Source organism: Epinephelus moara, chromosome 20 (assembly GCF_006386435.1).
Source record: "Epinephelus moara isolate mb chromosome 20, YSFRI_EMoa_1.0, whole genome shotgun sequence".
Taxonomy (NCBI): Eukaryota; Metazoa; Chordata; class Actinopteri; order Perciformes; family Serranidae; genus Epinephelus; species Epinephelus moara.
The window spans coordinates 6,045,229-6,072,979 of record NC_065525.1 but is presented as its reverse complement, the minus strand read 5'-3'; the positions used below and the strand labels follow the sequence as shown (position 1 = coordinate 6,072,979).

The following is a 27,751-nucleotide window of genomic DNA, read 5'->3' as shown; positions in this document are numbered from 1 at the left end:
TCCAGGTGACAACTCCCACCTGAGTATAGATATCATGGACGAGCCTGGCTCCAGCAGCCCCAGCAACGACGAGGCGGCCATGGCGGTCATCATGTCCCTGCTTGAGGCGGATGCTGGCCTGGGTGGACCCGTCGACTTCAGCGACCTGCCCTGGCCTTTGTGAGGAAGCTGGAAGGGAAAGGGGGAGACTCCCTGTTAGCACCAGAGCCACTGATGGAGAGAGTTGAGTCAGGTTGGATTCTGGCTGTCATGTTTCCTGCCGTCTGTACACAACTACACTGCAAAAAGTATCCATCTCAGCAAGTTATAGTTTAATAGAACAGGCTGTAGATACTGAAGATTTCTCCTAAAAGTACTACACATGAGTAGATTTTTTTTTCAGTCTGGATGGCTCTTACTGCTGTTCAGATTTCACTCCGACTTCTTCATTCATCATTCCCTGTAGGTGGACGAGTGACGCTGGGATTCTTCTATAAAGATCCTGCTGTTAGGATGATTCTTTTTGCATTGATAGTTGCCTGCAGACAAGGCGTTCCCAAACATTGCCACGGTGAGACACCATTACTCTAACAACAGCAGAGTAAATAGGATCTCCAGTTACAGGACTGCGGTGCTAACACATCTACTGAAGGACTGAACTCTGTCTAACAGTGGCTCTGGGACCTGTCCTCACCAGGTCAGCAGCCAGCGCCCAACCAACACAGGACTCCTGAGACATTCACAGACAGTGGTTGAAGTTTGATGTTGGGTGGGGAGTGTAGATTTCTGCCTCCCGCCGCAGCCCTTTCAACATCTCTAACTGTAAATTCTCCTTGTAGGATGCGGACGCTGGCTGTTTTAGCCAGCTGATCTCCAACACAGGAGATGAACACACAGCAGTCGTCCTCTGGAGATTTGCTTGGAATATTCTTAGAGGTTCCTTATTCCCAAGCCACATGATTCCACAAGCAGCTGTATTTCAGTTCATTTAAATAACGACAAAATCCTTTGTAAAAAAACAAAACAAAACAAAAAATAAAGCCACCTAGCTGCTGTTTCCTTAACTAACACCAACATAAGCAAATTTTTCTACAAGCTACTCTGAAGCTCATCCTCATTCAATTCTATTTTCCCACAAGAGTAGGGTGGATTTTTCCTGAGTTTAAAAGTAATGTTTTAAACACAAAGTGCTCCACCTTAAACTACCTGCAGTATTTCTGTCAGAAGTAAGTTGTGATGATTCATTATACAGCTGTCCAAAAATAATACTCCTAAAGCTCTTGCTGTTGCAGCCAGTGATTCATAGAACTTGCTTAGTAGAGGCCTTCACATGTCCAAAATTACGAGCCCCATCGGAAGTGAACCAGCACAACACCTAACATGATGTGCATAAGTTAATTTTACACACTGTGATGACATTCAGACCTTGTTTGAATATTCCAGGGTCATTAGACCTGATCTAAAATGTGATTCGACACAGACACGCCCAAGCAGAGACACTGGCAGCCGCAAAAGGATGTTATATATATATATAACATGTTATATGGGCTTAAACTTCCATGTCTCTCGACCCACCGAGCTGTGAGTCAGAGTCCTGATCTGACTCAGTCAACTGACTTTCCTGCACACATTACTGGCAGGAAGAGAATTTACTGTTGCGGCCAGTGTGCATCACATCACCTGACTTGCAGTTCCAGCTGCAGTCAGTACATTGAAACCAACTCACAGCTCAGCGCTGATCCTGGGGGGTCGAGCTGTGTCCCAGTCCCATACTACACACTAACTATAAGAGGCTTCTCACTATGTGTTGTGTTCACATTGGACAATATGTCAGATAATGTACATTTAAAACAGTCAGCATATTAAACCTCTTGATTTCAGAGTGTGCTGTTGATGCACACTAACCTCCCATAATTCAGTGCACAAAGGAACTGGAGGAGCTGTTCACAGCCAAGAAAAATTCAAAGCAGTTGTTTGGGTTGAAGCTCAATTCTGAGATTGTTCTCTCAATATTGTTCTAATTAATAATAAATACAGCAAGATCTGATCAACCCATATCAATCTTAGGTTTAAAATAACAATATGCGGTTAGGTCCCACCTGTGTCCAGATCAACCTCCACCTACTTGCAGTCTAAACTCCGCCCATTCTGAGTACAGATAGTCACAGATAATTCAGTCAGTTAAACAGATACAGATATAGACAGTGGTGTACTTACGCATCCCCAGTAATGGTGGATGCTTAAAACAGCTCCAGCAACACTTCAGAAAATAAAAGAAAATATCTGAAGTTGCGGTAAAATTAACTTCAACATCTTAATAATTGTGTACTTGACTTCTTGTATACTAAAAAACAAAAGCAGTAAAATGAATGCACAGTATATACTGTGTGTGGTTAACATGTAGTATGGGATTGGGACACAGCCTGTTCTGTCCAGGGTTTACAAAGATCAGAGCTTATTAATGATTGATGGATGGACTGCACAGCTCACACTCTGGCTGCCTAAAAAAATATATACATATATTGACAGTGATTATCAGCAGCAGATTATCAGTTTGTATGTGTCACATGCAGATGTGTGTATGTAAATCTTTTTACACAGTACAACGGCTCCGTACACAACACAGTTACACTGAACATAATTGCACCCAGTTCAGTCATCAGAAAGCATTTGGACCTGTGAAGACCTCTCATTGTTCTCTAGAATGTGTTTTACTGCACATTGCAGCTGTGTTAATGATCCAATGTGTAGGATTTAGAGGGATATATTGGCGGATTGGCAATTATTGTGTTTTTGTTACCTTATAATGAGCTGTTTATATCCAAATATGGAGCGGATCCTTGTCTACAGAGTCAGCCTTGTTACACCACCATGTTCTACAGTAGCCCAGAACAGACAAACCAATCACTGGCTCTAGATAGGGCCATTTGCATTTTTTGAATGGCCTTTCTATCTCTCTGACACGCTTGGCAAATGAATGAAGTTTCACTTGGTTGTAATTTGTAGCCTCAGCACTAGATGGCACTTAATCCTACACACTGGACCTTTAACAGTAAGCAGTCAGCAGGAGAAGAGTTAACAGCTGAAGTGAAGCTCTGACTACTGTTACAACAAAGACTTTAAAGGTGGAGTCAGTGATTCTGGGGGGAAATTGTAATGTTTGAACTCAACACTTACACAAACACACCCCTCCTGTCAGTGCTCCCTAAGAAGCTGCACTAATATCTCCGCTGTTATCTAGGTTTCGTTACTGTCACGGTGTTGCTCTGTGTGTGGGCGAGGATGTGACAGAGGGTAGCCAGCATAGTGTTCATGGCCAGAGCCAGGGCTTTATTTGAACATTGGATTTTTTTTTTTTCCAGCGTGCACACAGAACAGACAGCTAGTGGACCGCAAGGAGATATTCACAGAATTTGACAAAGTGTACTGGATAAGAATCGCTGACTGCACCTTTAACAGAGAAATGAGGTGAGTAGAATTTGGTTGAAGCAGCAGCTGAGTGTGCAGGTGTGTGTTCATGGCTGTAACGGCACGCTCAACGTCTCTCTCAAAAGAGCAATTCAACCGCAAACCTAGACAATTCAAGTGCTCCTCGATGAGGAGACGTTATTCACTGCCATTTTACTGAGGTCTGCTCCTCACACGTTAGCAGGCTCATTAGCATCAGCCTGCTAATGGAAAAACCTGATGGTCTGGGTCACAGGGTCTCCACCTACTCATTCCCTCTACACCAATACCCATATGAAGCACTTGTGATGCAGAAAGACTGTCAGTCTGAGTCCAGACTGATTCAGCGCAGGCCCACAGAAATAATTTCTTTGCCTTAGTGATCGTAATATTTAAAAATGGACCTGACACGTCCGTCAGTACCTGGGCTTCAGTTTAGTCATAAACTGAAAACGAACAGCCCCCTCTGATTTTTTTTTAAAGGGGTTGGAAGAAAAAATACCTCGGAGTACAATTCTGCGGACAGATTTACAGTATGTGGATTTTTTTTTAAAAATCCTGCAGTTACTCTTAAATTTGGTCTGTTTAGCACTTAATAACACACAGATGTACTGTGGCTACATGGAACTGTCAATGCAAACTACTTTGTGAGCAGAGAGGGCTATAATGTAGACAGGGGGCGAGTATAGAAACAGATAAATGTCCTAGAGACGGAGGCGACAGTAAATCCCACAGAGTAGGACATTGTAACAGAGATAAAGCTAACCACATCCTGCGACAGGTAACAGTCAGCAGGGACGGCCGGGAGTGTCCAGATGGAATTCTTCATTTCAGTGTCTGTTTTTCCTCCACGATAATGAATAGCCTCAACACAACCTCTTCACCTCGCCAGCTCTCTGCTGCTCACAGAACATTGTTGTCAGAGTTTAAGAAGAGGTGGACATACTGAGAGGGGACTCCAAAGTCCGACTGCCTGCCTGTATGGAAAGAAAATTAATTTTCCCTCGATACAGTGTACCATTCTGTAAAAATGATTTCAACTAATGTCGGTGTTTTTAAAAGAACTCTCCCAACTTAGTGCATTTTACTGAATATATTTAAAATGTTGATACAGGTTTGTGGAAATATATATAAAAATATAGATATAGATACATATATATATATTTAGATCTCTCTCTCTTTATTTTTATATATATTTCTATATATCCATTATATAGAAATCAGAAAATCTGAAATGCTCTTGAAAACGGTCGTGCATGCATTTGGAAACAAACATAAGATGTCCTGGAATATACTGAAAGTGCATTTTAAACAGATTGTTAATAGATTTAATTAATATAGTGAAGTGTCCAGCTTTTACATATTTGTATGCATTTTGCAATGCATTTTGAATATACGCACTGCATTGTATGGATAAGTTTATCCCCAGTTTGTGCATCTTGTGTTAGGTTCTCATGTGTTACGTTCAAGTCACAGAGCTGAGCATTAGTTTTTCTGAAAGCCAAATAACCAAGCATCTTTGATGAACGCAGGACATCGTGTAACAACACTCAGCGCCAACAGTGGGAACTCAAGTCACAAATTTGACTTGACTTTACAAAATCAAAAAAGACTCGCAGCTCGACCTGGACTTTAACACCGATGACTTTACTGGGACTTTAGCCTTTTGACTTGAAAAAACTTGATACCTTTTGCCAAGCCCAAAGATTAAAATGTATGTTATTTAAAAAGTGTGTCACAATTCAACTCATGTCCCTTCATTTCCTGAATCCATTAACATTAATGTTAGTCACAGCAAGTCAACACTTAATTCTCCAGATCCGAGTTGTTGGAACAAATTGGACAGCATCCAATCAGGCTGCAGGAGAGAAGCTTGAAGAACTAACGTTATGATACTGAGCGCCAGTTGGAAAAAGTAATTCCAAAGATAAGTTTGTTTGCATACAAAAACTATCCAGTGGACTACAAAAAAAAGTATGCAAAACATGCAGGTCAGAAATTACAGATGAGATACAAGAACTTCAAACAAACTACAAATGTAAAGTGTAAAGTCAGAAAAACAACAAAAGAAGATCTTCTGATGTAACTAATAGTCCTACTCAGTCTATTTAGTCATAGTCTGGTCCTTATTCACAGCCATCTCTGTATCTGAATGTCTGCACTCTATATTTTGTACTGAAATTTATTTTGTTCACTCACAAAACAACCCTATACATGAGATTCATGTCTTGTTATCTGCAGGGACCGATGAGCAGTAAGAATCTGACAGCAGTTACAAAGATTGTAATCGTTGCTCGAACATTTCCATGAACAGTCTCAAGGGCAGTCTATCAGCGGCTTGCACTCTCTGCTCTCGCAGACTTTATGTGATGAACTCGTGACAGTACATATGAGTGAAGTCAGCAAGGGCTCAGTCCGCAAGTCCAAAGGGCGGACGTTTGGATGCAGCCTATGACTTTGGACTTGACCATAGACTTGCCTGTCTTGACACTGGATTTGCCTGTCCTGACTTAGGACTTGACTGGGGACTTGAGTAAAAATACTTTAGACTTATGTTGTGTTCACACCAAACATGATGTGAATTTTCACGTTGCATTACTCATGCGAGTTTGGACGTCAGAATATTTTTGGTTGACTCGCTCCATATGTGCGTGAAATCGCTGAATCGATGACTGAACTTCTGCCGATACATCCTCAGCGTCATACATCCACAAAAGATCTCAATGCTGATTGGCTATTGCGGTGCGAATTGGACGCTGAAGTTCAGATATTTCAACTCGCAAATAAGCATATGACACAAGCTACTCGCTTCATTCGTGCTGCTGAATTTGCGTATTTCGCATCATTTGCGTTGGGTCGCCCAGCAGGAATTCACGTCTCATCGTGTCTTTACATTGACTGTACTTGTAATTCACTCGCGTGAATTGTTTTATTGGCGCCCGGTGTGAACACATTACTTGTAACTTGCAAAATATTGACTTGGCCCCACCTGTGCTCAATACTGCAATGAAAGTATTTCCACTATGTTAAGAATAATAACAAAAGCTGGGCAAACATAATTTCTTTCCATATGGGCAGAGAGATTTGAATCTCTGGTTTGATAACAACCATTTGCGGCTGAACATCTGGCAGCCTTTTAAAATGAGACTCTATCTGATTGGGGATGCAAAATGGTGCAAGTCAAAGAGCTGCAGCAGTTCCTGTGTGGCCGTCTGTGTAAACCCCTCCACTGGTGCTCACAGTTGGGTTGAAACAGGACTGTTGACATTGAAATAGCTGCTGAGCTCAGGCTCCGCCCCCCTCCTGTCCTCTTCCAATCAGGCAGCAACTGGCGAGGTCCCCTCTGTATCTGTTCTAGTGGTTTTCTGTTTCAATGTTTTTACGCTACACACACTACAATAAAGTGTTTCCCTTGTTGATATACCCCTCCCCACCTGACAATAATGTATCAAATCTTTAAATATTATCATGTTAAGAGTATACTTTATGCAAATATATATGAGTATGTTGAGTGTATTGTATGTATCAGCAGTGAAATATTTTTAAAATAAAATTATTTGTTTCTGTCATGATGGAATCACTCTGTCATTACATCACGCGACTGTCTTTTCCCCTCCATGATTTTACTTCTTTTCCTGACGTAGCCAAAGCTGCTGCACATAATATTTCCTTCAGTGAGCGAAGGTCTTCTCTGTGTGTTCATTAATGACTGTGGTTACACCTGATCTGTTCTCTGAGCCAATCAGAGCAGCCCAGTGGTATTTATATGTGATGTTGCCATCCAGCTGCAGGCAGGTCTGCACACAGAGAGGAAGGCTGCTTTCACAAGCCTCTTTATTAACCAAGCAGCTGAGTGAAGGTCAGTGAATGACACTCTGTGCTGCCGTGTGTGTGTATGCACCGCTGATGCTTAAAAAATATGTAGACTGCTCAAAAAAGAGGAATTATTCAGGTTTGAGCTTCAGCTGGTCATCTTGACCATGTCTGCGTACCTAATGCACTGAGCTGCTGCAACGTAATTGATTAGCTATATGAGTTAACAAGCAACAGGAGTACCTAATAAAGTGGCCAGTGAGTGATATTACTGTAATTTACATTTAGTTCATTAATTTGCAAAAGTGTCTACACAGGTTTCTGTTACTTTTAAAAAATACTGTATTCGCGTATATATTTTAGCCCTCTGTTTCAGCTCGCGCTATTTTATGTCACATTTTGTTTTTGCATGATTTTCTTTAATATGCATTTGATGAGAATTGTTGGAGGGGGTGCCTGAGGCCGACGATTCTCATTGCTAACAACTGCCTCACTCTTATATTGTTGCACATATAATATCAACCTCAGGCCTGTAAAAAAATATTATAATTGTGAGAAAGAAAAAAAAACACAAACAAAGAAGTGGAACTTGAACATGGGGTTATCTCCAGCTGTTGGAGGTTTCTTTCACATGTTGCAAAATCAACCTTTTGTCCTAGTTTAAAAATTTGGTTCTGCATCTTGGTATGACCTACTTAAACAACCACTGAGTTTTATGTCATTATCTTTATGTTACTGCACAAATATATTCTGCTCAAATTTAATTGGAGGACAATGAAAATGAATTGTACATGAGCTCGTGGTTGAAGGTGAAAGCACAGGAATCTCTGCTACCTGTGTGTGTGTATTCCTACATCTAGTTACAGTATTGTTGTACAGAGGAGCTCCTAACGCTCCTGGTAATGTCCTCTGTCATTATGTGATGATGGAGCAGTGATGTGGGTGATGCTGCACCAGCGGGATGCAGAATATCCATGATGTGATTCAGAGCCAAAGCTGAGTCATTCCACTCTGACCAGATCAGCTTCTACACTGTGTGCAGGCCGGCACCATCTGTCCTTTGGACCCTCACTGTTACATACATATACTGTCACATATGAATATATACATATATACTACTGTTACTATTATAATAAAATAATGTTATTCTAGCTAATGTAATTATTGTCTGCCCTGCATCTCTCTCTCTCTCTCTGTCTCATTGTGTCATGCGGATTACTGTTCATTTATTATGCTGATCTGTTCTGTACGACATCTATTGCACACTTGTCCGTCCAGAAGAGGGATCCCTCCTCAGTTGCTCTTCCTGAGGTTTCTACCATTTTTTCCCCCGCTTAAGTTTTTCCTTATTCACTGTGAGGGTCCTAAGGACAGAGGGATGTCATATGCTGTAAAGCCCTGTGAGGCAAATTGTGATTTGTGATATTGGGCTTTATAAATAAAATTGAATTGAAGATAATAATTTTAGGTGCTCCATAGACACCACAGCTTTTGTTCCCTTTCAACATAGACGTAAATAAGGAAATGAATCATCCAAGAGGAGTGTTGTGAATACCATTTATTAGAAAAACATTGTGTTGAACATCTGTCTTGACATCCTGTGTGCTCACAGCAGTAGTGATGAGCCTGTGCAGAGTTTTCAGAGCAGGTCAGCCAGGACACAAACAGGAGTAAAACAAAGTGAAAACATGGACTCATTATAAACTAGGAACCAAATCAACAAAGGGAGTGAAGCATTTCCTTATAAACTGCTGTATGAGTGTAAAACAAAAACCCCTTTCATCAAGGCCTTCACATACGCTGGAAAAAGTGGATCTTTAAATCCAACTTAATAACAAGCCTCCAAATAAAGACTGACTATAAAGAGGCACTGAAAACCACCTTTCCCAGTGAGGTACAGTATCCCAGCAGCACAACACACACACATGCACGCACACACACATGCTTCATAATGAAATACAGTACTGTCTTTTCACAGAATGCAACTAAACTCTCCTTTGGTCAGATAAATAAACTCAGAGTGAACAGAGGTGGGTAAGGAGGCCTGCTGATGTGCTTCGTCCATCCTTGGCTGCCGGATGGTTCTCGCTCATTCGGACGCTGTGTTGACTGAGAAAGGCTGCAGCAGAGGTGCAACAGAAGGCAAAGTGGTGTTTTGCCACTTAGGAGGAGGAGGAGGTGAGAGGGACGGTGGGGCAGCGGGGGAACAAAGTCTGCCTTCACTCTGAAAGCAACAAGTAGCCGGAGGTGCTTTGAATTCATGTGAGAAAGGTGGAACTCTGTGTGCTTATTGGCTGTTGATGCCAATCAGGCGTCTGTGCTTCTTAGCTTCTTTATCAGTGTCACTGTTTCTAGTTTCCTACATCATGTATAGGAGGGGACTGCACGTTTTACGATCAATGCTCACAGAACAATGTGAAAGTTGTTTTGATTTAATAGTTTAACATCTCCTAGCTCTGACTTTGTCTCAGTGTGGCGATGTGAATATAAGCACTTGTTGCTGTCAGTGTGTACCCAGCAGTGGAGGGAGGGATTAAGTGTGCAGCCAGTCTCATGCAGAGGGTGACGGTGTTTCTGGGTCGGGCTCGTAGTGGTAAGTGGCCTGAGTGTAGCTGCTGCCGTGCTGCTGGTTGCTGTGGGCCAGGCTGTGCGGAGCGTCCTGAGCCTGCTGGTTCGGCCCCTCGTAGCCTTGCGCAAGCTGAGGGCCCGCGTTGTTCTCGGGACCCTGTCCGAGCGCGAGCTGATGGGGGTCGCTGACGCCCGGTGGCTGCGGCAGAGTGTCCAGCTCGTCCACCTGCGGCCCCGGAGGATGCATGACCACCAGCTGGTCCTGGGGAATGTCTGCGGCTGCTGCGGCCAGGTTGGTGGTCGACTTAGATTTGACGCATTGGAAGTCCACGTGGCGACTCTTCCCTTCCTCTTTCTCCCAGGACATGCGGATGAAGGGACGCTGGACGTAGTTGTAGATAACCTCTGGACGACCTCCAGGACGCCGCTTCACCTTCTCTTTATAGGTGGGGTAGCCTGGAAAAAAATGAGAAAAATGAATCAGAACATTTAAGGAAACAACCACAGCTTTCTTGTTAGAGTTAAAGGAATAGTTTGACATTTGGCTTTCTTGTCCAGTTAAGGCTGATTTATCGTTGTACGCAGGCTCTACGCAAGTGGCCTACAACCACTGTGAGCGTTTGCTTTTTTTAAGATTATTTTTGGGTGTTTTCTTGCCCTTATTGAGAGGACAGCTGAAGACTGACAGTGAAGGTGGGAGAGAAGGGGGTGATGACACGCAGTAAAGGGCCACAGTTAAGAATCGAAGCCAGGTCGCTGCAAGGGACTCAGCCTTTATGGGGTGCACACTTGACCAGGTGAGCTAGAGGTCACCCCTATTGTGAGCATATATACCTGTTTGGTGGTGTGTCTGAGTTGCTCTGCAGTTATACCTCCAAACCACTAGTGGGCAATGGGGTTTCTATGCCACTGTGTTGAGTTTCTGTAAAGTACATTTATGTTTAAGATAAGATACTATACTATACTATACTATAAGATAATTGAGAAATTCCAGTATGATTGATTCAACTACCACACCTTCAACAATTTCCCCCCGAGGATCAATAAAGTATCTCTGATTCTGATTCTGAAACACACATCAAACATGGCTTGGTAATGACAATATTTAACATAAGTACAAAATAACTTACAAGGTTCACAGACAAACACGTCACCTTTGTTGGACCAGTTTTCCCAAAAAATATAACGCTTATTAGCATTAGCCTGTGACATTTTACATTGCTTAAATTAGCCTAGTGGCTAGCGGACCTTTTCTCTACTCATATGAAGCCAGGAACAACAGCAATTTTTACCAAAAGCAATGTTACAAAAATGCTGCTCAATTTTAACTCATAAGGTTACCTGACGAAACAACTGTCTCAGACTACACACATTTCCCCACATATACAACATCTATTGTTATTAGCATTAGCTTATGACATTTTACATTGCATAAATTAGCCTAACAGCTAGCGGACTGTTCCTTTTCTAATATGAAGCCAGGATAAATCCCACACAAGAATTCAAATGCTATTTTGTGGGGGCTTTACTGTCTTAACAATTTCTTGTTTTATTATCTGTGAAATCAAAGTCAATAAAAGCTTCATTTCCACTGAGAGAACTGGTTGTTAGTTTACAAAAATAGGCTGGAGGTCTGCATCACCATGAGGTGCACGTCAGGCAAACTTTCAGGCGGGCCCCCCTGGGGTGGCATAGTGCCACTGCAGGTAGATTGTGGATGACCAGGAGAAAAATATGGAGTGAAACAAAGTTGAATGAATATGATATATGTAGGGAGAGTAAACTTCACTAAAACTGATCATGGATCCTTTTTTTTTATTAGTTACTTCCCATGTTCTTGTTAATAAGAGATAAAAGATTGTGGTTACGCCAGGGAAAACGTCTGAGAACCACCACTCTCATGTCTGCACAGTAAATATGAAGCAGAAGCCAGCAGCTAGTTAGCTTAGCATAAAGACCGGAAACAAGAACAAACAGCTAGCCTGGCTCTGTCCAAAATCCAGCTCGGAGCTCCTCTTTAGCTAACTGATATGTTACAACTCTTTGTTGAATCCATGCAAAACTCCAAGTGTAAAAGCTTTATAAAAATTCTTGTTTTAAATTATGTGTCCGACTATTTCAAAGACTCCAGGAAGTAACTGGTCCTCTCCATGAAACAGTGCAGCACATAACCACCTGTGAAACAGCGAACTCTTCCTGTAGTCACCCTTAGCATTGAGCTGCTGTTTGGATTTGACATCTCTTGTTATGAAAACACACTTTTAAAGAACATTTTATTGGTGGTGTTGTGGAAACTCTTGCCTCAGGCCAGGACACTGAGACTTTTACAAGGTGCTGACATCATCCTCAGTGTGAGGACATGTTTTGATGCCAAATCATGTTTAAAGGCTTGGTAACGTTTCCCACTGTGGCCCTGGGGGAAAGTCCGGTATTTTTCTTTAACAAGTGAAACTGCTTCCATGACCTAAAAATATTCTTCCTTCTAGGTTTGTTTTTTCAACTCAGAAAGGTTCCCCAGGGCCCAATGGTGTTGTGTTCTCACAGTTGGGCTACTGTGGAGAAAAAAAGCTTAAGAAATTAAAAAATGAAAGTGTGACTATTGTGTAAATGTGATATTTTGCTCTGAGCTATATTCTGGTAATGGTATGTCTCGTTTGCAAAATCATGACTGCCCTAACAAATTAATCAAATCTCCGAACTTTACATTTTTGTACCAGGCTGCAAAATATATGCAATTGTTATCTGCAGAAGTTAGAGATAAAACTCTGACAGACCCCTGTAACCACTGCATATATTACAAGGTTCAACATTAGCCATGGCCTGTGGCCACAAAATGCAGCCAATTGTGGTCACCAAATATCGCCTGTAGGTGGCCAACTCTGGCCACAAAGTTTTATCACGTCTCTCTTGAGAATGAGACTGCGTGTCTCCATAAGATTATTGAATTCAAAAAATCCTCATGCTGCAAGTCCTCACCAATGTAACATTACAGTTCCACAAACATCCAGATTCATCTGTGTCTTATAATTCAACATTCAGCAGACAGTACTCGTTGCCTGCTAGCTAGGGCTTTTGAGTCCAGACTGACGATACATGACAAAAATGAGTTTTGGATGAACAAAGACCTTCCCTGGTGTACCCCGTGACAGAGGGGGTTTCTGTATGTATGTAACTATCGCTTAGCAAATGATAAACTGAATCGAGTGACAATAGTAGAGCTTGTCTTCCTGCTCTCATCTATGGGAGGAGAGCTAGTTAGCTGTTAACAGCCAGTGGGCAGCAGAGCTCTGTGGTGTGTTTAGCCAACTGAACTAACAGCCAACTGAACTAACAGCTAACTGAACTAACAGCTAACTGAGCTAACCAAGCTAAAAGAGCTAACAGCTAATGAAGCTAAACACAGCAGGACTGAGAGTTTCTGTTTTAAAGGAACGTGAGGCATTTAATGTGACAACACAAAATGTTTACAGTAAATAACAGCACTTCAGCTGACTGCAGTGTGGAGGTAAGGTTTAGAGCACTTTGAGTTTGAAGTCACAGACATGGTCCATCAGTTTTTCCATTTTAAAAAACTTCTGTCAGAGATGAAACTAAGTAATCAGATACATTAACTGCATTCTGCACTGAAGTACATAGCTGAGGTATTTGTACTGTGATGACAAAAAATTGGGCATAGTGTTTGTTCAAGCCCAACACGATATCAAGCTCAGTTCACATCCCAGCTACATCCGCTGAGCTCAAACAGCCCAATCAACTGATTGAGCTTTCCACGTAGGCACGTGGAAGGGCAGGGAGGTGTGCTCTCTTCAACTTAGTCTTTCTGTTTAGGCCTAGAAAGGTAGAGAGGCCCCAGAACAGAGCCATACTGTCAAATATAATACTGCAAATGGAAATACAGTCGTCTTTGACTAAAGTGGTCCTGACTGAAATGTATGTTGCTTTAGCAACAGCTATTGATTACAAAGTGCTTTACATAAACTATATACAAACAATAGGAAACAGCAGTTAACTCATATAATCTGATTATTTTAAAACCAATCTTGTATCTTTTAGTGACTCCTTTTCTATAAGGCTAGCAAAATAAATATAAATGTATTTCCTCAACATTGTAATGGTGTTTTCACGCCACTAACAACTGCAGATGATAATGACAAAGTAAGGAAATGAAAGACTGAACTAAGAGATTGTTAGAGGAACTACCGAGTTCACAAAGATACAATCATTCTGTTAATGTTATTTCATTAACTGATGTGTCACAGTTAAGGGAGGCTGTGTTAAGTTGCATTAAAAAGCCTTTTCAGCAGACTGTTGTTTTTACATAAGCTTACTATTGGGCCACCAAAAATGTATTTTGGCCACAAACTTTGGTGACAATATGGCGTTAAGACGAAAACAGTCTGAGTCAGTACCTTCTATTCCCAACCGGATCTTCTTCAGTCCTCTGTCCTTCAACACTGACTTGGCCACATCTCTGTTCTCGATGTACTTGAAGAAGCGGTACAGTTTGGTGCTGTAGATGACTGTTGAGGAAAAATGGGACATTCAGTACATGAGTCCAATGCATGACTTCCAGCACATGCCTTAAAGGAGATTTTTTTGTTATTGTCAACAAATCCCACAAAAAGATCAGTGCCTTCAGTGTCCCTCGATTCCTTCTGACTCCTCTCCCTATTTGTTACAACTGAAGATATACATCTTTAAAAACACATATATATTGTTTTATTTTAAGGGAAAAAAAGGTCAGTAATTTCCTCAAAGATCTGACCACTGTGGTTTCCAGCAAACAGAGACAGAAAGAAAATGTGTGCATTCTGTTGTGGATTTTCAGCATTTGGATCCACATTTGGTGCTGTTTACAGTAGCACGACAGTTTATGTGGGACTGATTTCAAACAAAATAGTGTGTGTGTGTGTGTGTGTGTGTGTGTGTGTGTGTGTGTTCATGGTAATGAAAGAACATGTCAGCCAGTGCAACAGTGTGGATCACTGATGTGTTTTTAATCCTTTTTTGGACAATAATGGAGCTCTATGGCACAGAGGAAGAAGATAAAGTAGTGTCGGGCAAATATTCGGGCACCTTGGATCAAAACGCCTTTAATAAAGAATATCTGAGTGAGAGAGAGAAGCTAACCTGACCCTTTATATGGTACAAAGTCAAACGTAACTCTCTCTCAGCTAACAGTGTATTCAGAAAGTATTCATACCCCTTCACTTTTTCACATTTTATGTTTAATCTTTGTGCTTAAATCATTCAAATTCATATTTTCCCTCATCAGCCTACACTTCATACCCAATACTGACAAAGTGAAAACCCACAGATTCTCACTCCCAACTTGAAAAACACTGACACTTGGTCAGCGGACCTCAGCTTCAGTTACTGAACGCACCCTTCAGCGTCTGTATGAGAAGCACCAAGCCACGTCATTATTTGAAACTGAGCAACAGATGTATTAAAGTATAAAAAGTGTGAAAGTCTGCATGGGTTGAAGGGAGGAACGAATACAGGACTTTTACCCAGGAGGCCGCTGTTTGTGTCCTGTGTGAAACCAAAAGTCAACTTTGAGTTTTTTAAAACAATGTAGCGTATTTCACGTGACAAACGTAATGTTACGTTAGTGACTTGTACTTATTTGAACCCTTACTATAACCTTTTTTCTCAACCCAACCAATTACTTTTGTTTTCTAAACCTAAAAACGAAGTAAAGCTTATTGTGAAAAGAGACTATATGCATTTAACAAGGAGAAACTGTACATTTCCTGTAAACACAGAAGTTTATTTTGAAAGGACACTATGCATTAACAAGTGGAAATTGACATGGCATCCCTGAGCGTCCTAAACTGACACTCGGAGGGGTACCGAGAAGTTATAGTTTGAATGTGTGGTCACTGACCAACTGTCAGTATTTCACGTGATGGGAGTGAGAACATGTTGTGAAAACAGGATTTTAGAAAGGTTTGCAAATTTATTCAATAGAATAAACTGAAATGTAGGGTATGCTTTGGATTACTGTCTTGCTGAAACACCCAATTGCACATCAACTTCAATGTCTGGACTGACCTACGAACATTTGCCTCAAGGATTTCTTCATATTTGGTGGAATTCATTCTTCCTTCTACCTGTACAATATTTCCTTCTGCCCTCAGCTGCTACACAACCTAAAGTATAATGGACCCACCTCTGTTATTTACAGTTGGCTAAGTGTTTTTGTCTTAACATGCATCAACTTCTTTCAATTGTGACTAAACAGATCAGTTAGGAGTGTCGGTCCAAATCACATTGTTTCAAAAGGTGTCAGGTATTCAAGGTTTTCTTTTGGATACGTAAGAGCCTTTATTTTGTGTTGAGGTCACAGGAAAGAATTTTTTTTCCTTGCAATTTTGCCATGCAGGTCTTTGTTGTTGAAAGCACTTTGTATTGTCCTGTGAAAAACTGGACCTATGTCTGCTGCTCTTTTGCAGTGGTGTGTGGGCTCTCCTGACATTTTTCTCTACAGTTATCCTCCAACTTCTGAAAACGTTTCTGTCAGTGAAAATAAGTCATTTGAAACTTTCAAAGTTTTTTGTAGCCCTCTCCTTGTTGGCGGAAGTGAACTATTTTGAGTCTTGACATCTGTGGACAACTATTTAGAGGAACCCATGGTTGTCAACAGGCAGAACAGCCGCCGCAGCCTGATACTTTAGAACAGGGCTGCAACTTATGGTTATTTTCATTGTTGTTTCATCTGGTTTAATCTTTCTCAAATAATCGATTAGCTGTTTTGTCTATAAAAGGTCAGAAAAATGAAAAATGTCAATCAGTGATTCCCAAAGCCCCATCTGATGTCCTCAAATGTCTTGTTTTGGTCACAACCCAAAGATATTCAGGTTATTGTCATAGAGGAGTAAAGAAAGCAGAAAATATTCACATTTAAGAAACTGGAATTAGAGATTTTAGACTTATTTTCCTTTAAGAAAAACAAACAAACAAACTGATTAATCAAATTAGTTTGCAATCATAGTTAATCAATTAATCGATCAAATGTTGTAGCTCTATTTTAGAAGGCATGGAATTACTTCAGAATCAATCTGGAAATCCATCGGTTAAAAAAAAAAAAAAAAAAAAAGATTTTTATTATTTTTTTTTCTTCCTCTACAATGTAAATTGCACAATCTGTCTTGAGAGATTACTTCAGAATAAATACTTTAGCCCTGGAATTATGTTCACCTGATTCATTAAAACCATAATAAGTAAATCACCTTGGTCTGGGCCTTAGTCATCATCGTTGTCAAAAGTAACAAAGACGAATACCAGAGGGTTCCCAGATATTTGCACAGGGCTTTTTTTCATCTCTTTTTAAAAATGAACTCACTTGTAGACTGAATGAATAACTGACAGCTGCTTGACAAACACAGAAAACTAGACAAATGCAAGTATGACGCTGAATGTATTAAACTGTGTGGACCTAAAACTAATGCCTAGGGAGAAGTCGTCCTCCTATTATATATATTATATATCTATGGCGATCTGCAAATAGTAATATTTGTAATACCAATATATATTTTTGTACTCTAATCTACTCAGTCACAGCCTGAGTGGATGGATGCTGTGACAAACAGCTCATAACTCCACTTTCAAGTTTGGCAACCTCAGAAAACATCATCAGCTATGACATGAGGAATGCAGCAGCTACAGGAAGTGGTCCTGACCCACTCACATTATTCTTACCAAGACAGTGACACACTGCTAAAAAACAGGCCACCTGAGCAGCTGGGTTAATTGGGGAGTGTAAAAAGATTCAGAATCAGTGATGGAGGCAGTTCTTACTCTGTGAGTACTCCTCTCCCATCTGTGGAGGATACTCCTCGTCCCAGTCCACCACGTCGTCATCAGTCAGCACCACTACATGACACTCCCTCTCTCCGCTCTGAGCGCTGGCCACCATCAGCGGCAGCACCATCTCCTCCAGGTAACACTCAAACTGACGTCGGGCCCCGTCGTTAGACAGCTCGTGCATCAGGGCGCCTGGAGAGAAACCAGGAGGACATCCATGATGAGCGAAGCCGACAGAAGGAAGAAGGACAGGATGTAGGACACTGTACTGGATCATGTCCTCCAACAACTAGGACAGCCAAGTACTATTTTAAATTTGAGAGTATTGTACATCAGTTACATACCACTAAAGAAAATAAATCACTACTGTTCTTGTAACCTTGTTTCACAAGTTTCTTAACATTAAAATGTAAACAAAAATGTTTTTGAGACATAATATCACAGGAGCTCAAACAAAAACCTAATAAAAAAAGGAATCAATCACAACTTAACATTACTGTGACAGAGTAACTGAGCGTGTATAAAATACTTTTTGAAATGTAACAACAATTATCACATGGCACATTCAATAGAGCTGTTCTAGTATTTTTGACAGAGAGTTTTGACCACTATCAGCACTATGGAGCACCTTTTTGTATGTGTGGGTCTGTATTGTGTTTGTTCTCTTGCATGTGCAGAAGAAGGCAAATTGTGCAGGTCACATGATAAAAACTGTCTGAAAAAGTTTTATGAGAAATAAAAAAGCACCGAACATGCTTGTTAGAGCTCAATGATATGCACAATTAGTTTTGGTAAGATACAGTCACCATAGTGGGCTATGGTCCAGTCCCATTTCTTTTTTACCCCACCCCTTGTTTTTGATAGTCCCTTGTGGTTAAAACCTTCCCCTATTAAATAGGACAACCCTGACATCAGTATCATCATCAATGGCTTTTACATAAACAGACAGGACTACGACAGTAATGGTATTATCACGATGGCATTTGTCATTTATCTGATGGAGATAGAAAAGCGATTTGCTCAACATGGATGCTTCACACACATCTTCATACCGGGAACACAGTAACGCGCAGTTTCGAGATGGTAACACAAGATCAGTGTTATCAATTCAGTATCTGATCACATGTCTCCCCTTCTGTTCCCGAATTATGACACTGAATAATAGTCAGAAAGCATTTTTGCAGAACATTATGATGTCACAGTAAAGCTGACCTTTGACCATTTGGATGTAAAATGTCATCACTTTATTATTTCATCCAATTAGACATTTGTGTTAAAGTTTTTGTCATAATTAGCAAAAGATTTCTTGAGTTATGGCCAAAAACAAGTTTTGTGACGTCACAGTGATCTTTGACCTTTGACTACCAAAATCTAATCAGTTCGTCGTTGAGTCCAAGTGAACGTTCGTGCCAAATTTGAAGAAATTCTCTCAAGGCTTCTTTTTAGATATTATGTTCATGAGGACAAGACAGACGGATGGACAGACAACCTTAAAACATAATGCCTCTGACCATTGCTATCTCCAGCATGGCTAACAGTAGCAACCTTCGCTGCTACCTAGCCGTCTGCACTGATGTCAGAGGAGCAACTTCACTGATGGACTTAAGTTAAGTTTTAGGTGTCATGTACCATCAAAGGAGGGCAATGTGGAAATATGTCAAAATGTGGGATTGTCATGAACAAATCAGCAAAAACTATGTAAAGTTAGCTTATTATGTTGGAGTCTGCGGGGGGGAAATGGCAAGGCCATACAGAAGCCCCCCCCCTGCCCATTATGATAATCATAATCTTTAAAATTTTATTGATAAAGAAAATACATTTGTGGATTTCTTTTGTTGCTCCTGTAGCCATCTTGCAGATGATTTCTCATTACACTTGGTGTGGAGTGTGCCTCTGAAAAACTTCCATTTTGAGGGCCATGTAGGCGTAATGCTTTGCCCTACTCCTATCACGAAAAGAATCAGGACATCTTCATCACAGACGTAAACGCACATAACAGACGAGTAGGGTCAAGTGGTAGGGGCAAGGGATGTTTTGGGGTTGAGCCTGTTATCTTCCTCTGAGCGAGGCTGTATACTTCTGGAAACTTCTGGCTCGACAGCTGATAATATTCAACAGTACTGCACCAGTTCTGACCTACATATTTCCTGTGTGAAGCTGCTTAAACAAAATAAATACAAATACAATACACCTCTGAATGCAAACTCTTAAAATACACAAACAGAAAACATGGTATCTATCTGCAGCCTTAGTGTGGCTCTATCCAGGACAGAGACTGACTGAAATTAGACTCTAATGAACCCCAGAAACCACATCTAAAAAAGCAGCAGCTAAAGACGAAAAACCCTGAAAACCACATCCTGTTGGTACAGGAGTGAGACCTACTTGCCTGGGTTGGTTTTGTGCCTGCATAACAAGCATTAAATCTCACAGCTAATCATGACCTACTTAGAGCCAAACACACACACACACACACACACACACACACACACACACAGAGCCTGTACGCTGAGGCTGCTCCTCCCACACACTCAGAGACACAAACAAACAAACAAGAGACACGAGCATGCACAATTACAACACAAACATCACAAACACACACAGATGTGCATCACTGACAACATGGCACTTTCATGTAACAGTGTGACATCACAGGTGCGTCAAATGTGAATTTAAGCAAACAGCAATGATGCAAACAAACAGCTACATCAGCCTGTGTATAACAATCAGGTGTCTACTGTGTATGTCTGATGATAATGGAAAAGCTTGCACCTACAGCTCTGACTAAAGGCTTACTTTTACAAAAACAGCTGCAGAAAATGTTGTGTATATGTCTATCAACAATACTGTGTTGTGGACGTAATATTGCTGCAAACTTATTTTCATTTATTCTAAATGCAAACAGGTTAGGAGCTGACTATATCCATCAAATATACAGTAAGAGCCACAATCAGTAGTAAAAATAAAACAGGTTAAGTCTGGTTGTTTTCTTCTCTAATGTGGTAAGACAATAACAAGAACGATCTGTGCTTCACACTCACCGTGTCACCATGTCAACAAAACCAGTACCTACGTACATCAGCCTGCAGTTCTACACAGTTCAGACAGCGAATCAACAGCCAAACAAGCCGCCTGTACAGTTGTGTGTACTCACTGAGGTCTCTGCACTTGATGGTGCTGTAGTTGAAGGAGATACAGAGGTAGTCACATGCCTCCCTCAGCTCGGGAATGGAAACGCCGTCAGGGCAGCGGATTATCCCCGACTTGTAGTAATCCTACCATTTTCAGCAGCACACACGCACACACACACAAATGAATACGCGGGCAGAATGGCGACCGTTCACACGCACACACAAGCATGGGAGAAAAAACAAGACGCCATTATTGATGCTGCTTCGCTCGCACAGGCGACAGGGAGAGAGAGGGAGAAAGATGGATGAGGGAGAGGAGGGGCGGAGATGGAGAGCGAGCTGTGATGAAAGTGGAGAGCAGCGACGTCACAGGGGAGAGAGAGGGAGAAAGAGAGGGAGAAAAAAGAAGGGGGAGGGGTGGAGAGCAAAGGGTGATGAAAGCAAATGCTAACAACGTCACTTTCCCTCCCTGCTCCACTTTCCATCCTCCTGCTGTCTCTGTGCAGCCTGTGTCAAATGAGACACTCACAGTGGCCGTTTCCCTGGAGACTCTCTAAAGCTGCAATGGAAACAAGGACGAGAGACTGGACAGGCACACACAGAGAACTCAGGCACCACTCTCTACTTCTCTCACTTTCTTGTCTCCATAATCCATAACCACAATCAAGTAATTATTGGCCCTTCAGTAATGCAATCACCCAGAGCAGAGGCAAAGGGAGAGTGTTGTGCACTTGCCAGAACCATTTTTCGATGCAACATATCAACAAAAGCTCACCATGCATGCTTTCAGGAATATTTTCTGTTCCCACTGGGCGACTGCTGACCATGCTTGATTGGACAATATTTTGTCAGTGTTGTTTTGTTAGTCGACTTGCCTCCAGAAACAACCACAGTTTACCGGACACACTAGTATGCTAGAGATGAGAGTTCATGGAGAATGAGTACTGTAGCATAGTAAGATGGCTGTGTCAGCCTCGCTCACGTACAAGCATTTCCACTCATGATGACCTGTCTTTGGTAGTATTGTTTTCCCATGAGCAACACAACATGCTGCTCCAATTTCCTGCCAGCACTAATAAGTGAATATGCTGACAGGCGGTCTCTGTGCCCTTCAGCTTTACAGTGTTTAAACAGTCCCTCTCATGTCATGTCGTGATGAAAGAGTCAATGCAACTCAACACACCACAAACTAGCCTGAAAAAATACCAAAGGGCTCAATCACAATATTTCTCACAGATAATGTTGTCAAAAATATGGATTCATCGACACATATCGATACGAATATATGAAACTTTTTCAACACTCATTTTCTGCAGTATTGATACACCGATACTAGGGATGGGGGAAAAAATTGATTATATCACGATATTTTGTGAAGAGTTTGTAGAGTTTAACTGTATCATCTTGCACAGCTGTGATGCTATAGCCTTGACAAAATCTGCCCACAGACAGACAGACAGACAGACAGATGACATAAACACCTGGCAAATAACTCAAAACAGTTTCTGTGGTAGTTCCCGCTACAACAGGTTTCACCAGGGGTACATTTTGCCATGATGACACACACACACAGTTACTCAGAAGCTGAAAACAATACAGGCCCTGCTGTAGCTGCCAGTAACAAAGGTACTGCTCATTACAGGATCTGTTCTAAGTATCTGCTGTAACTCATAACTTCATGCTGATCACAGCTGTTGTCTTTTATAAATTCACAAAACCACAAACTTTTAACAGCCACCTTTCAAGCATGGATAAGTGTTTGATAGGAAAAAAGGTATTAAAAGAGTTTGGGCTGAGTCTCACTTCAATCAACTGCAGTAGTCCACGAGCAGTAATAATATATCTTTTCAGATACATAGTTGACCCTTACCTCACTTGATCATTTCCTTTAAAATAAAAGGAACTGATACGATACTGAGACTCCTAATTTCTGTTTAACACCCTAAAAAATATCGACATTCAATGCCATTTTTTTGATACCACAAAGAGAGTCCTTTGCTGCCATCTCCCATTATATTTCAACAAAAACACAACATCATATCCAACTGATTGCCAGTTGGATGTTGAAAAAACATATTTTTTCAAACTTAGAAATTTGGGGGTAGATACACTGCGCCCTGAGGAGTAAAGAAAAACAGCTATCTAGTGATAGGGGATCTAGTCTGGAAAAAATGCACAATGTGCCAGAAGTGTTCATTTCCACAGGAGTTATAGCCCAGACCTTAAAAACTGTACACTTCAGAGGTAGTGCAGTTGGTGATGAACACACAAGGCAAAGCACTTGTATATTATTCTTTACATAGCTGAGCTGAAGAATCCAAACAGCAGAACTTCCATAAAAGACTGAGCTGAACATCTGTCCGTGCAAGCAACAATAATGGACCAATGGAGACTAAGAAGACTGGCAGAAAAGGAACAGAAACAGAGAGAGGTGTATCTTTATGTAGTACCAATGGAAGGATGGATGGAGATGGGGTGCGAGAGAACTATAAAGTGAATAAAACTAGGGATGCACCGAATATTCGGTAACCGAATATATTCGGCCGAATATTGCAAAAAAACACACATTCGGTATTCGGTGGAATAAGTTAAAAGCAAGGCCGAATAATAGCGCCGTGTTTTGATAACGCAATCAAACAGCGTGCCGTGACGGGCGGAGTAAAATGTTGGCAGTGTGGCGATCCGTCCGTCACCACACTCGCATTTGCGACTAAAAATAGTTTTGAGCGAGTAAAATAGGCTTAAATCATTCAGCACGCTGTGCGAGCAGCCTACAGATTTCAACCAGCAGCAGAAACGAAAGGCGAATCCCACCGATTGTGGGTTGAACGGGGGTCACAGACACAGACAGTAACGTTAATGTATTCCTGTCAAATACGGCGGCCATCGGCTTACCGGCGACGGAGAAGTCGGTTCCAATAATATCCAATTCTTGGCGTCATGACTGCCCAGAAGTACCTGAACAGCCGAGCCAGCCAAACACAGGTATGTGATGTGTCAGAGGAGAAACGAGCCGTTCACATTTCTGTCTTTGTGACAGTAACGGCCCACAAACCTCACCGCACTTTAGGGACTGTTCTTTACTTATGAAGGGACTTGTCAGGGGAGGAGGGTGGCTGGTTGACTCTTATTTTATTTATTTATTTTATTTTGATCCCCCCCTATGTTAATCACTTATTGATGCTGTTTTTGAAGTATGAATAAGTCAATAAGTAATTTATTCCATTGAAATATCATTGATGTATTATAGAAAAGTGCCTCATTTTCGCTGTGGTATCGTGATACTACTCAGAACCATGATATTTTCACTGGTATCGTACAATGGGATCCAGTTTTGGTACCGTGACAACACTAATCTGGAGGGGGTTCATCTGCAAAAACTAATGAAAAACTAAACAACAATATTTGGTATTCGGTACTCGGTATTCGGCCAAGCGTTTAATATTATTCGGCTTCGGCTTCGGCCACAAATTTTCATTTCGGTGCATCCCTAAATAAAACATTAAGAGATGCAGACTGTTTCAGGAGGGTTTTAAACTCACTGGGAACAAGAGAGAGGAGGGAGAAAATAAAAGGGATAAATATTTTTAAAATTGTATGCTGTCCATATAAAATAACAAAATGATTAAGAACTAAACTCAGCCTTCTCACCAGAATGGCTCTGAAGACAGTGGAGCTGATGCCATCGGCCACCTCAAACTCCCCTTTGTCATTGGGTCGTGTGAAGTTGTTGTCCCGCCCAGAACCAAACATCCTGAAACAAACAACAAATGAGAGAAAAAAGACAGCTGTTTTTTTAACTTGGGATCACGGGTGATAGAACAAACTGAGTATCAGAACAAACTGAAAGGACAGCTGAGTAGACCTGTGATCATCATTTGTATCGCTGCTGGTTGTTTTATCAGCTTCAAAGCTGCAACGGTACATTCAAGATTCCAAAGACACTTAAGTTTTGGTTTCAACAGATCCTTGCAATCAGCTTTTCTAAATGGGTGTAATTAGTCATCATAAAAAGGTGCAATCTGAATTTTCATTTGTTAAAAACTAACATGTTTTTATATATACCACATACAAACACCATCTATTGTTTTATTGTTAAGAGTGTTGAGACACTTAGTGTGACAAAACTTCACCTGAGCTCTCGACTCTACTGTTGAGAGAACTGGCAGACTCAGCACTGCATTTTACAGGGTGAGCAACCAGGTCAGGTAACACTTTATTTGAATAGTCCACCTACAGATAGTTTATAGAGTATTTGTAACATTTCAAAAGCTTCTTAGTTGAGATCCAACAACTCAACCGTTTTGCTTTGTCTGTAGATATTAAACAGATTATCTGTAGAGTATAATTCATGATACCTACATATTCTCAGAATAATTTTGTTGACCTTAAAGAAGAATGTCACCATTGGAAAGATGGTGTTTTAATAAATCTGGACTGTCTATGCAGTAGAAAGACTCAAATACTTTTGAAATTGGTGACCAGAGAAAACAGAGAAAAAGGATTGTGGCATTCACTTTTGCTCAAGAGGAAGAGAACCTACGACTACTACAATGCACTGTGTCGCATCAGACCAACAAACCTGTCGGTAGGTGACGTAATGCAAAATTCTTCGTTCCACATGGCAGCAATGGCAGCTGGCTGACAACAAATGATCTCATGTTACAGCTAAACAGTACACTAAAATATGTTTCTTAAAACACTGTAGGTGAGAAATAGGCCGTGCAGTAATATAATCTTAATTGATATCCAATCAGCACTGCCTAATTTTACCGTTTCATCAGTTTGGTCTGAGTTTGGGAGAGAGAGAGGCAGGTCTGTCTCTTTTTCTGCTTTTGTACTCTTCATGTCTGCTGTAGCAGTAAAAGTGGCAGACAATATGAAAACGCAGAAATACAGCCTGTGGTTCAAGCAACAGCCCAGGAGAGCCAACAAAACTGGGCCGGATAACCCGTTTTATCTGGCAGTGTTTCGCCAGGGGGCAAGGACGGATATCTAGGCACTGGTCAGATGGAGGGAAGTTTACCACCGTTCATTTACACACACTAGCCACATTTTGATACAAAGCTGGTTGAAAATTGGCAAAGTATCCCTTTAACCTATGCTGCATAGGTTGAGTAAATAATTCAGGTTCAACTAAATTATTTTACAATATGCAGTAAATAGTTACATTTACTCTATAGTTAAATGTCTACAGTAAAAATGAAACAGTTGATTTGTTAAATCTCAACTAATGAGCTGTTACAAATACTCTATTAACTATCTGTAGGTTGACTACACAAATAAAGTGTAACCTTTGATCAAATTTCAAAGGTCCACTAGAACGCTTTGGGACATGCAAGAAGAATATAAAATGAAAGAGGAGGAGGCTCTGTTCTTTCAACAATACAGTTAAAGCTTTTGGTTTTTGGGTACTGTAGATGGGAGTGAAAGATGAAGAGAGCAAAAGCAGACTTACTGTTTAGACTCATTAGAGACTGTTCACCATGTTATGCTGCAAACTGTTTTATGCATTTCATGATCTTTTAACATTTAAATTATTGAGTAACTTCTTTAACTACATCAAGGCCGCATCCACATTGAAATGTTTTCATTTTAAAACAAAACCAATCTCCACACACAAGCGTTTTAACACTGTTTTAACAATAATATGCCTATCAACGTTTGTCACATCTCCATTAACGTACACTGGGCGTGCGTGTGGTGATGTAAACAGAAAGTTGACTGTTTAGTTTGCAGTTGGATTCTTAGTTACAGAAAAGGGATGTACGAATTTGTCGGCCGATATTGACCTTGCTGACTGCCATCGGCCAACAGCCAAATAAGATGACATTCACTGGTGACAGTGGCCGATGTTTTTCTGTTTTGCCGCATCAATTTTACGCAAGCTAAATACCAGGATTCGAGACTAATGGTGTCCCGTCGTCCCAGGGACAATAGAAAACGTGCCTGAGACAAGCCAAGATCTTACCCAGGATGCTGTCAAGACAAAAGTACATAGTAAACTCACTACCAACACATCAGGGGACACACCCTATTGTTTCCCTGACAATGCTACATTGTGATCAATAAAACACTGCTGACATCTGCGGAAGAAGAGCTAGTTAGTGTTAGCTGTTAGCTGCCGGTGGCAGGAATTAACTGCTGAAGGTTGCAATGAGTTACATTAAGCTCCGGTTAAGCGCTATTCAGTAAAAATGAGTATTAGGCGAAGGTAAATTGTAACACTGTCATGATGTTTTCAAATATAAAATGTAATTTTTGGCTAGAAACTTAAAACACAAAAGGTACAATGTTTTGGCTTGACACATTGTAACTGAACAGACCATATCAGGAAGTGAAAAAGGATTTCCACATCATTGTTTTCATAAGTCCCTGTTTCAGCTCATCCAGACTAAAACCTGGCCCCGAAGTTTTGAAAATAACACCGGGCCAGCAGCTTTTTCAAATGTCTCTGTTTTAGGGGTTCCAAAATGCCAGGATAGTGTGGATACTCTGCGTAAATTTAGCAGGAGTTGTGTGTTTTAAAACAAAAATATATTAGTGTGGAGCCTAAATCTATCTCTCAGTCATTACCTGCCCAGCATGGTGTTTGGTTGAGCTGTGAAGATGGCAGGGTCCACCACAAATCTTGTGTTATCCACAATGAGCGTTACTCTTTCTCCCAGTCTCAGTCCACTGCGATGGCCCTCTTTACTGCTGAGGTCATACACATAGATCATATCGCACGATCCGGGACCCAGTGTCTTAGAGTGGTGGTCTGCTCCAGGAGGACCCAGGGACCGAGGTATGTGGCCCCCGATCAGGGCCCCTCCAATGTGGGAATAGGGAATAGAAACCCTGGGAGGACGTGGACTGGAGGATCTGGAGGATGAGCCTCCGTCACCACGTTCACGGTCTGTGGGAGAGAGGAGGACACATGAACACCAGCAACACAAGCTTTCAGTCAAACATATACATACATGTCATTAGGAGATTGAGACCTAATGGTTGGGCGAGTAAAC

The 27,751-nt window shown here is 41.2% G+C and overlaps 2 protein-coding genes across 4 annotated transcripts in view; one reads left to right on the top strand and one right to left on the bottom strand.

The window, feature by feature from the left end:
* The window catches only part of bmal1a (basic helix-loop-helix ARNT like 1a), a 53,258-nt gene extending 46,263 nt beyond the window's left edge, over positions 1-6,995 (top strand). For both annotated transcript variants that reach the window (XM_050072231.1, XM_050072230.1), the window contains exon 20: positions 6-6,995. In XM_050072231.1, coding sequence (XP_049928188.1) covers positions 6-163 — 158 coding nt within the window. In that variant the 3' untranslated portion in view covers positions 164-6,995. The remainder of the gene's footprint in view (positions 1-5) is intronic.
* A 1,787-nt stretch (positions 6,996-8,782) lies between these two features.
* The window catches only part of LOC126407392 (BTB/POZ domain-containing protein 10-like), a 32,823-nt gene continuing 13,854 nt past the window's right edge, over positions 8,783-27,751 (bottom strand). For both annotated transcript variants that reach the window (XM_050072244.1, XM_050072243.1), the window contains exons 3-8: positions 27,324-27,645; positions 24,399-24,501; positions 20,771-20,891; positions 17,611-17,808; positions 14,217-14,327; positions 8,783-10,263 (exon numbers count right to left, since the gene is read on the bottom strand). In XM_050072244.1, coding sequence (XP_049928201.1) covers positions 9,791-10,263; positions 14,217-14,327; positions 17,611-17,808; positions 20,771-20,891; positions 24,399-24,501; positions 27,324-27,645 — 1,328 coding nt within the window. In that variant the 3' untranslated portion in view covers positions 8,783-9,790. The remainder of the gene's footprint in view (positions 10,264-14,216; positions 14,328-17,610; positions 17,809-20,770; positions 20,892-24,398; positions 24,502-27,323; positions 27,646-27,751) is intronic.